This window comes from Coenobita brevimanus, chromosome 106, assembly GCF_032717465.1.
Source record: "Coenobita brevimanus isolate Jiangsu-jjx chromosome 106, ASM3271746v2, whole genome shotgun sequence".
Taxonomy (NCBI): Eukaryota; Metazoa; Arthropoda; class Malacostraca; order Decapoda; family Coenobitidae; genus Coenobita; species Coenobita brevimanus.
The window spans coordinates 12,506,107-12,518,246 of NC_137059.1; the positions used below are offsets into that span (position 1 = coordinate 12,506,107).

Here is a 12,140-nt window from a genome sequence, read left to right on the forward strand (position 1 = left end):
GTGTGTGTGGCTCAAATTGCTTAGGTTGCATAGGTGTAAACACATTCACACTAACGGAAGAATGGTTTATATGTAAGGTATCCTTGAAAGAACAATTGCCTAGGTTCGGATCCCGTCTGGGGCAGGGAATAGTTTAATGATTTGAATGTCAAAAAAGCAGACATTTCTGATCTACCAGATGACCCGCCGACAAGTAAAAGTACTTAAAAGGATTTAAATCGTAAAAGGATGTTAAAATAATGAGTCACAATGCTTCTCACTATTTTCCATTAGGTCTTACTGCCATAGAGTCTGAAGGGTGGGGGAAGTAGCGGCCCTCTGTTCTGCCATAGTTTCGTTATATGCATGTTACAATTTATTATTATTATTATTACTATTATTATTATTATTATTGGTGGTAGGTGGGAGCGCTTACCACCCGCTCGCTCAATATAGTGTTGCTCTTGGGTGAACACTCTTTTAGACTAGTGTAATATCTGGAAAATGTGGCTGTATAATCCTCAGGCATTTTAGAGTCAAAGTTGGTAAATAGGCTTTCCTAGGGTGTTTTTTTGTGCTGAATCCATTTTTGCTGTTTGCCAAGCTGTATCTCGTGGGGTTTTGCTCCTAGCGGACAAAATCCAAGATGGCCGCCATTTTTCTAGAAAATGCATATTTTGAAGAATTGCTCCAAATATAAAATATATTAATGGATATAATGCATTGCACAAGCTCCTAATGTACATATTGATAATAAAATATGTAAAATGTGTGTCTTTGTGTGTAAATAAAGCATCATAAACAGTGAAAATCCAAGATGGCCACAGTTTTATTTGATTGTTGATATCTTTGCTTCCGGGAACGATGTATATGATATGTTTTTGTTTTATTCTTGTCCCTTTCTCAACATTACTCTCTGAAAAGGAGGAACCAACACTGATACCAAAATATCAGGCTCAAGAAGGATTTATTGAGATGATTCATGTGGCTTTGAGACTGAGAGGTGATATACTGGCACATCCCATGTACAAGGGATTTGTTGTCAATGAAGATGAAATAGCCTTTTTATGTTCCTTCGGTTGATGTTTGGTGGACAAAGTCTTTTGGAAGCAGACCCAGGCGACGTAGCAGACGATACAAAACAGGATGACAGTCAAGCAAAAGTTCTCAGTATTGCACAAGACTTGGTTTACAACGTCACTGGAGGTAAGCACTGGACTCCTGAACATCTTGGTCTTGCCAGCACTTTGCACCAGGCTACACGGTCTAAAGAACTTGTTGAACTATTTCACAAAGCTGGACACATCATTAGTTACCCGAAACTACTGCAGGTTGACACATCCCTGGCTGAGAGTACACTGAAAACAATGGATGCAGAAACAGGAGCAGTGATTCCACCAAACTTTGTACCAAACAGATTCGTGCACTTCACGTGTGACAACACTGACATCAATGACAACAGTTTTGATGGTAAATACAGCTTCCATGCCACACAGATCGCTGGATGGCAAAGAGGTCCCGAAGCGGACATAGGACTGAAGGACCTTCAACCTTCCCCAAACACGAGTCTGAAAGTTCCCGAAGTCATGGATCAACTTTCACCTGCTGCAGTGGTGACAGGAAGACTAGAACCTAGAGCAACTGAGGGCATCAACAAAGAATGGTACAATGAATCAAATGATGACAATCCATCAGCAGCTCAAGCCATTGCCAAGGACATGGCCTTTTTCCTGAAACGACAAGATGTGGACATCAAGACAGGCTGGACACATTTTAACCAAAGCAACTGTAGCGCCAATCCTGAAATGAGGAGTGTTGGTTACATACCAATTATCCAGGCCCCAGCCCATGAACTTGACACTCTCCATACGGTGGTTCAGAGATGCAAACACATTGCAACACAACTTGGACAACACCATGTCGTACTTACAGTTGATGAAGCCCTTTATTGTAAGCTGATGGAGCTCAAGTGGGCAAAGGACGAATACCAGGACTTCTTGATCGTCAGAATGGGCGGGTTGCACATATCGCTGAACTTTCTGAAGGTCATTGGGAAACATGTTCAATCATCTGGTCTACTGGAGGCTTGGGTTGAAAGCAAAATCCTTGGTCCTGGTACAGCAGAACAAGTCCTCACGGGCAAAGGCAAGTCATACTCCAAAGCAATGCGAGCACAAAGTGTTCCCCTGAACTTGCCTCTGTCCTAGCTAAATTATTCAGACTATGCATACGTACTTCTTTATTCCCAAATTCATGGAAAGAAGCCAATATCCACCCAGTTCCGAAGAAAGGAAGTTCGTCTGACCCCTCCAATTACAGACCAATAGCTGTCACATCTTCTCTTGGTAAGGTATTTGAAACTTTAATTAATAAGCATATTGTTAAACATCTTGAATCCAACAACTTAATTAGTGATAGACAATACGGTTTTGGCCACGAAAGATCCACCATTGACATACTCAATCTCTTAACTCATACCATCCATCAATCAATTGATCTTTTTGGAGAAACTCGTGCAGTAGCTCTTGATATCTCTAAAGCTTTCGACAGAGTATGGCACCGTTCCCTGCTGTCCAAACTCCCTTGCTATGGACTAACGTCTTTTGTTCCTTTGATTTCTTCTTATCTTAGTGACAGGAAAATAAGAGTAAAAGTAGATGACGTATATTCGAATTTCCACTCAATTAACGCCGGCGTGCCACAGGGATCAGCTCTGGCACCAACCCTATTTCTGGTTCATATTAATGATCTCTTATCTGTCACTCACAATCCCATTCACTCATACGCAGATGACTCAACACTACATAGTTCATTCACACTCAGACATCGATTTACAAAGGCTAATATCTCTACCTCTCAACTCAGTACAGCCATCTCCATAAATCAAGATCTATCTACAATCAGTGAATGGGGACAAAACAACCTTGTCTCTTTTAATGCTAGTAAAACTAAATATATACAGTTTACTAATAGACAGATATTGCCAGATTCGTACATTACCTTCAGTGCTACTAATATTCCCATCTCCAAAAGTATTGAAATTCTTGGTGTCTCACTTAACAGTGCCCTCAGCTGGACCTCTCATGTCAGATCATTTGCTAAAACCGCCTCAAAGAAACTTGGATTATTGTGCAGAGTCCGTAACTTCTTCGCCGATGAGCAGTTAGCTATAATTTATGAGTCATGTGCGCTCTCAGCTTGAATATTGCTCACCCTTGTGGAATGGTTGTGGAGAGGTTGCATTAAGACAACTAGACAAAATTCAGAATAAAGCCGTTAGAATCATTAACAACCCTGCCATTACATATAAACTACCTCCCCTGCAAGTAAGAAGGAATGTTGCCTCCCTTGCATTATTTTACAGATATTTTTTTGGCAAATGCTCAGACGAAGTTGCGTCCATGGTGCCACCTCTCCATGCCTTCCCTCGTGCTACACGGGCATCTGGTAGCGCTCATGACTGGAATGTCACTCAATCAGATTGCAGAACTTCTGCCTATCAGAATTCTTTCATTCCCCGAACTGCATCTCTCTGGAACTCGCTTCCCCAGAGTTGTTTTCCTCCAAATTTCAACCCACAACTGTTCAAGTCTAACTGTTACAGATATTTTACGAACAGAGGACACCAGTAATCTGGTGTATGGATTATTTTTTTTTACCCATTTGTTTTTCCTTCCTCCGTTCTGTTATTTATATATATATATATATATATATATATATATATATATATATATATATATATATATATATATATATATATATATATATATATATATATATATAAAAAAAAAAAAAACATAAGCTAACCATCCAGGCCATGTGGAGAATCCTGATGCCAAAACTCCTGACCTTCATCCAAAACGAAGCACAAGGGCTGAGGGCTGAAATAGAGGCAAAAGCAAACAGCGAAGACATTGAAGAACTGTCATTGCATCACTGGTGCCAACGCTGATGTCCCTACCCCCAGTCCCAGACTCATGTGTGGAACTGATCACCTGCAACTGCGCCAACCGATGTATGAGTGCACGTTGCAAATGTAAAAAGTCCCACTTGCGTTGTACAGCAGCATGGAAATGTAGAACATCCGATGACGATTGTAGCAATGTCGATGCCCAACAATGACACTGTGTAAAACACACTGCCACTATGCCTGTTCATCAATTTGCAATCTGCAACTTGTTGTAATATAAATGTGTTGTCAGCCATCCTGGATTTATGTTTATGTTTATTACTTAATTATGAGAAAAGTAATATCAATAAAATAATTAATGTACAATGACTTTATAGTGGGTTTTAATAAGGTTTCACGGTCGTCATAATGATATACGGACGAGGCACCACTTGTAAAAATGATGCTTTTGAGTTTAAGGCGGCCATCTTGGATTTACCCGTCTGACGGTGTCAGCTTGAGAGATACAGCTTGGCAAACAGCAAAAATGGATTCTGCACAAAAAAACTCCCTAGAAAAGCTTATTTTCCAACTTTGACTCCAAAATGCCTGAAGTTGTCCAAATACCTGAAAACCGGACTAGACTATTTCCTCTCTTGCTTCCTTCTTTCTTTCCTTCCTCTTCTGTCTTTCTTTCCTTCTTTCTTTCCTCTTCCTTCTGTCTATGGATGACTCTACACTGAGTGACAAGCCAAATGGTTTCCTCTACACCAGGAAACCATTTACTACGCTGGGTGGTAACCATATAACCAAATTATGGAGCCTGGTGGTTTAATTGGTAATTAATGCGCTCCACTCAGATTGAGCCTGTGCAGGTTTATATCCAAGGAGTGGTTAGGGTTTATTGCTCATGCAGTGCCACTCAGGGATGAGTGAGGCTGGTCACTCTCATCTTAAATGTCAGGACCAAATTGCCTAGCCTCGGGATCCGACGTACATCATGGGGCAACGTAGGAGTAGATAATGATGATGATGATGATAATTATTATTAATGTTAATATTACTACTACAACTACTACTATCACCACCACCACTGCTATTACTACTGCTATTACTACTATTACTTCTACTACTACTGCCACTACTACTACTACTACTACTACTACTACTACTATCTTTAAGGCCATAGCACAGTTGGAACCGAATGAAATTCTGTCTGTCTGTCTCTGTCTTTGCTGTCTCTGTCTGTCTGTCTGTCTGTCATCTCCCACATTCTGTCCTCCCGCCATATCAGCTCCCTGTCTTATTTGTCATCCTCCAGTAATCTCCCAGAACCCTCTCTCTCTCTCTCTCTCTCTCCCCCTATGCTGTAAAACTTCTACCATCTACCTTCCAGTTCCTACCAATCAGCTCCCATTCCTGCCATCTCCGTCGCAGTTCCTACCGTCCACCTCACACTTCCTGCCATCTACCTCCCAGTTTCTACCATCCATCTCTCAATTCGTAACGTCTACCTCTCAATTCATATCAACCTCCTCCCAAATCCTACTATCCACTTCCCGGTTCCTACCATTATCTCTCAATTCCTACTATTTCTGTATCTCTCAATTCCTACCATTTCTGTATCTCTCAATTCCTACCATCCACCTCGCAGTTCCTACCATCCACCTCCCAGTTCCTACCATTATCTCCTACTTCCCACCATTTCTGTATCTCCCAGTTCTTACCATCCAGTTCGCAATTCCTTCCATCAACATCCCAATTCCTCCCATGTCTATATTTCCTGCTTTCTATCTCTAAATTTCCTTCTATCTATCTGTAAATTTCCTGCTATCTATCTCTTAATTTCCTGTTGTCTATCTCTAAAATTCCTCCTGTCAATCTCTAAATTTTTTGCTATGTACCTCTAAATTTCCTGTCATCTATCTCTATTGTTCCTGCTATCTATCTCTAAGTTTCCTGCTGTCTATTTCTAAATTTCCTGCTGTCTGTCTCCAAATTTTCTGCCATCTGTCTCTTAATTTCCTCTCATCTGTCTCTTAAAGCTCCTGCAATCTGTCTCTGTCTCTGTTATATCTGAACCCAACATTTTCCTAGTTTTTTTTTTTTTCCTGCCTCGGTGCCCCTAAATTAAACGTCTGTCATGTGTATAAGAGTACGTTTCTCTCTCTCTCTCTCTCTCTCTCTCTCTCTCTCTCTCTCTCTCTCTCTCTCTCTCTCTCTCTCTCTCTCTCCGTCATTCGTTTCACCTAATCTACCGCTTCTCTTCTCCCTGCCCTGTTTCCCACATGAGTATAGAGAAAAGCAGAATATCAACAGACCTATTTATTACTTTGACGCTGTTAGTTACGGTGTAGTTATGACTAAAGGTACTTACACGATGGGTCAAATACAAGGATGCTCGAAAGAGGCTGCCTCCCTTCACACACCATTTCCTTAGGTCGGAGCCAGCAGCAAAAAGAGGGAAAGGCCCCCATGCATGAATGAAATAGTCGACTGCATCCTGAACCTGCCTTTCTCCAGAAGTCTACCATACTCTGAGTCGCAAGGAAAATCTTAAGGGAGTTTGTATCACCTGGTACTTGAATCGCATTGCTATATAAGTGCCACCAGATGAAGGCGTTCCTCTCCGGCACCAGCAAAGTAACCATATACTTAGGATATACTTTTTCAGGAATGACAAGCAAAAGAGAATGCAGAATCAGCTCCATCTCGTGTCCTTCCTGCAGAAACACGTCTTGATTACCAGAATTAATCCTACGTATGTTTATGAATCTGGGCCCGGAAAAGGGGTGCAGATAACGGTGTTCCTCTGCCACTGTTTCTTCCTTGATCTGCATTGGAAGAAAGCGTGTTTTAATGTTTTTTTTTTTTTTTCCTGTGAACATTTTATTTGGGAGATTGGAAGCTAGGTAGCCACTGATAAATTTGTGGTTATGCTGTTAGTTTCTCTGTCTGCGGTGCCCTGGGTCTGGGCTGGAATCCAGCTGTGGCGAATATTAAAAGTGGAAGCGGTAGTATGTGTTTTCCTATGTTGGACAATATTTGCTCCCAGTTGGTTCATACGGATGATATATCATGTTTCAGACCCGGGGATTTTCCTGCAACTGAATCATATTAGTTGGTGACAGTCACTATAAAATAAAATGGCACACCGTGACTGGATGGGATGTACTGACTTTGGCACAAACATACACACCAGTACACAACACTCCAACTCTCACATGAACCACAGTATATCCAGCTTAATTTGACGGAGATTTTCGTATTTTGTAGACTATTTCCTGTATCTGTATACCAAAATACGATAATAACATGGCTCTGGCTCAGTCGGTAGAGAGGTGGCCTGCGGTCCCACCGGACCCAAGTTCAAATCTCCGCTGGGGCAGGGAACAGTTTAAAGATTTGAATTTCATGTTAAGCAGACTTTGCCATTCTACCAGGAGACCTGCCGACATGTTGTTAAAATACCCCCCCCCCCCAATACCAATACACCAGTCCTGTATGAGACAGCCCTATCATGTATTCAATATTTGACGGTGGGTGTTAGCGCCGAAGTGGTGACATGTAAAGATGTATGATATGTAGGAGGACTACTGGGCCTTGGGAGCAGGCTGTGAAGCCTATGCCCAGAGTCGAGCACATAAAAAAAAAAATAGTACTGTTTCGTGACTACTACCATATACTAGGATTATTTTCTTGGTACTGTTCAGCACAGAAGATGGAGAGGCTTCAGTCTTACGCCTAGTTTAAGTGAATAGTACTGACACCCCTCCCTGATTCGTACTTGACCAGCAAGCAAATGGATAAATTCTTGCTGCGGTTTTCCCATCGAGGATAAAGTTTGACCTTGTAGTGAGCCTCGAGCAAACTGTTACAGATACAGATGCTAATATAGGTGTGTCCAAGTGACACCTTAGTTCCTTCAAGCCCATGATGTATTCACGTTTCCTGGCTAAGGTATCTCCAGACGATTTTAGTTTTGGAGAGATCTTGTAGTGAAAGGGGTGAAAGTAAACTATCTTACCTTTCCAGCTCCAAACGTCTGTCATTAGCTGAAGAAAATCGTCTGAATACAGAACAAGACAAACAATAAGTCATTGGGTTTAAGGGGTTTAGTCTATACTGTGCTGGAGTCTCCCTTTTCTCCCTACCCATATATATTTCCCCATTTCTCCCTCCCCATCCCATTTTCTTCCACTTTTGTTTTTCTGTTCCCTCTTTCCATATTTATGATTTCTTTCTTGTCTCATTCCATTATCTCCTGTCTTTATCTCCCCATTTCTTGTCCCATTCCATTACCTTCCATCTTTATCACCATACCGTATTTCTTTCCCCATTCCATTATCTCCTGTCTTTATCTCCTTATTACTTACCATATCGTATCATTTTCCCATCTTCTCCCAGTTGCTGTCATCCCATATTACCCACTCTTTTTCTCACCTTATCTCTCCTTATCTATCCCTCCTTACCCCACAATCTTCCCATCTAACTGGCCAATTCTGTTCTCAGGGTGCGAACGTGAGGAGGAGGATGGGAGGGGCGGTGAGAGGCGGAATGGAGGGGTGGGTGATGGTGTTAGTGGTGGTGCTACTCTCACTCACTCATCACACACTCGCTAAAGGTAAGACGAAAAGTTATTGGATTATAAAAAACCAGAGTTCCTGCTTTTGGTCAAGATTTCAAGATTAACACAAAGGCACATATGATGGAATGGATGGTGATGGTGTTGGTGATTCTGCCCTCACTCAGTCACCAACCTCTGGGAATAGGTAAGAGAAGGTAAGACAAAGGTAAGAAATTATGGAGTGTTAATAAAAACAAAAATTCCTGAGATTTAAGTCAAGATATCGAGATAATGGATGGAGATGGTGGTGACAGTGCTGCTTCCAATCATTCACCAAACCACAGCTAAAGGTAAGAGGAATATTTGGTGTTATAATAAAACTGAGATTCCTCACCTGTGTAAGTCTAGTTTTTAAGATGATGGTGAAGGTGATGATAATGGTGATGACGGTGATGGTGATGGTGATGATGCTGTTCATTATTCACCAAACCGTGGCTAAAGGTAAAATGAAACTCTGGTATCTTAAAAATCTACTGTAGATATCATGTTCTTAAGGTATTATTATTATCATCATCATCATCATCATCATCATCATTATTATTATTATTATTATTATTATTATTACTACTACTACTACTACTACTACCACTACTACTACTACTATTACTACTGGTTCTGCATGTACTGTACAGTTCCTGCAGTACTTTCTCTACATCTTCGGGGTTTCGAACAAGTAAAGCGAGATGGCAACCCGTCTGACTTTTGGTAAGACGAGATTTTTTAGCTTTTCATCCGAGTTTCGCACACACACACACACACACACACACACACACACACACACATACACTGCTCGCTGGTGCAGTGGTAACTTTCTCGCCTGCCAACTGGTGGACGGGAGTTCGCGCCTCGCTCAGGTTGCGAAAAGTTTCACTGACGAAGTGGGTGGTTACTGTCCCCCTTGAGCAAGGGGACGGGTGTGTGCTTGTGTGAAGGTCACAGCCTTGCCCTTAGATCGGACTATATGAGCTCTCAGCTCCCTTCCGGGAGGGTAAAAGCTGTCGATCACGACCATCAAGTGATACTGACTGACCCGGTGAATTACACACACACACAGTGGGAGTCAGAGATAGCAGACGTGCGACGTCGGCGCTCCGTACCGAACCAGCACGGCCAGTGGCATTACCTAAATTAGTATCTTTATATGAGTCAAGCTCTGTACCAGGTTAGACTAAATGATTTTTCATTATTAAAAGAAAAAAAATAATAAGTTTAAACAAGACTTGTTCAAACAGAAAAGAGAACCAAGAGGCAAAAGAATGCGCTCAGTCAGCTGAGGTTTGTTTAGACTACAGCTGCACGGGGAATGTAAGTACATGTACTCTGTGCTTTTAGTATTGCAAAATGGACACATACTTTAGTAAAGCAAGTTTGGAAAAGAAAAGGGATAAAGGTAGAAAGCAAGATGATGATTTCTACCAAGAACTGGTTGAAGTGGAGACTCGCAATAGACTGGTTGGACGTGTACACAAACTAGAAAAGGCTTTCAAAAATGAAATTGATGAAATAAAGAAGCAAATGCACTTGCAAAAGGAAGAAATAGAAAAACTAGCAAGGGAGGCCAACAAGAAAGACACAACCATCAGTGAACTAACAGTGGAATTGAGTACACTTAGGAAGAAAATGAGTGAAATGACAAGTACAGTAGTCAATCATGAGAGTGTTGTGGAAGAGTTCAAAAATGATACAGAGACAATTAGGCAAGTAAGCAGTCTGATAGACCAAAGCAGTGATATTGAGGAGAAGATAACACAGGTGAATGAAGCTGTGCAAAGCTACAAAAATGATGTGGAAACCACGTATGCTGAAATGGTGAAAGTAAAGAATGACTTAGAAACAAGGGTGGAGGTAAAAAGCATTAAACAGGAAGTGAAAAGAATAATCCAAAACAATCCAAAGTTAGTCAGAGATTCAGTAGATATAAACCAATCTATAGTAATCATTGGTATAGATGAGGAAGAAGTAAAAAACAAGATCACAAGAGACAAAAAGGAGATGGCAAATGTAATGAGCTTACTGAAAGAAGTATCAGAGGAAATCTGTAGTAAAGACATAGAGGAACACAAAAGGTTATGGAAATACGAGAAAAGCAAGACAAGATCTCTAAAGGTGACTTTCCAGAGTGTAAACACTGTGGAGGAGATACTAAAAAATGCAAAGAACCTTATGGAAAAAGAGGAGTTCAAAAATGTATGGATAAAAAGATGCCTAACACAAGAGGAACTGGAATTGCTGAAAGAGAAGAGGGAGGAAGCAAAAACAAAAAATGAGGGAAGATCAGAAGAGGGGAAGAACAAATTTTTTTTTACAAAGTAATAGGATTGCAGGTACGAAAGTGGTACACAAACAGGATGGAATAAAAAGGAGGAAGGTAGTAGAACCATGTCATGACAAGTATATAAACAAGATGATAAAGTTGATGTACTCAAATGTGGATGGAATGGTATCTAAATTACTAGAGATGAATGATTATGTCAGAGAAAATGAACCACAAATAATATACCAACTGAAACAAAATTAACACCAAGGATATCCAATGACATACTAAACTTAGAGGAATACAATATATGGAGAAGAGACAGAAATTTAAAAAAAGGAGGAGGAATTATAATATTAACTAAAAAAAATCTAAAAGTCAATGAAATAAAACTAGATACACCATCACAAGTAGAACTGATTGCAGTAGAGATCGACACATCTGCAGGGAAAGTAATTGTAGCCAATTTGTTCATGCCACCCAGATCAAACACATGGGAAAGAGACGAATATGAGGACCTGGCAGAGAGTATAATTCAGAGTCTAAGATCATTACTACATAAAATGGAAGAGAAATCGGAAAGAATTATACTAACTGGAGATTTTAATACAAATATAAATTGGAATACTCTAGATATAATTAGCCAAGAAAGCTGTTGGAACCAAAAGCTCCTGAATCTCGTGCAAGAGTTTTTCCTAACGCAACATGTGAGGGAAACCACCAGAAAAAGAGGACTCGATGTACCTTCAGTGCTAGATCTAATATTTACTAGGCAAGAAAATGATAATGACAGTTTAATATATCACCCTCCACTCGGCAAAAGCGATCATGCAGTGCTAAATTACAATTTCAGGATAGCATATGACATAGTTAACAGCAATGAAAGTTACAAAAAGAGCCTAAACTATAAAAAGGGAAATTATCAAGACCTAAAGAAGTATTTCTTAGAAGCTGATTGGGAAAATGAGCTTAGAGGACAAGATTTAAACGCTGTATATAAAAAATTCTGTGAATTTTATGAAATAGGAGTCCAGAAGTACATCCCACAGCACAAAGAAACAGATAAGAAAATACAATACAGAATGTAAAAAATCAAAAGAAAGAAGGGATTTGTTGTGGAATAGATACAGAAGACACAGTAGTGAAAGGGCGTGTAATAATTACAAACAGGCAAGAAACGATTATACAAGAATAAGGAGGGAAGCCCAAAAACAGTTTGAGGAGGATATAATAAATAAAAGTAGTGATCAACCAAAGCTGTTTTACGGCTACATCAGAAGCAAAACCAAAGTAAAAGATATAATACAATCCATTACGGACGAGGGAATCACTTATACGCAAGAGAAAGATATTTGTGAAGCACTAAATAAGAATTTCCAATTAGTTTTTAC

At 40.3% G+C, this 12,140-nt stretch overlaps 1 protein-coding gene across 1 annotated transcript in view; it reads left to right on the forward strand.

The window, feature by feature from the left end:
• LOC145416430 (uncharacterized) overlaps positions 1 to 12,140 on the forward strand; it is a 657,995-nt gene that overhangs the window by 121,494 nt on the left and 524,361 nt on the right. Inside the window, exon 2 of the mRNA XM_080285378.1 lies at positions 8,381 to 8,492. Within this exon, the coding sequence (XP_080141504.1) occupies positions 8,402 to 8,492 (91 nt within the window). The 5' untranslated portion in view covers positions 8,381 to 8,401. The remainder of the gene's footprint in view (positions 1 to 8,380; positions 8,493 to 12,140) is intronic.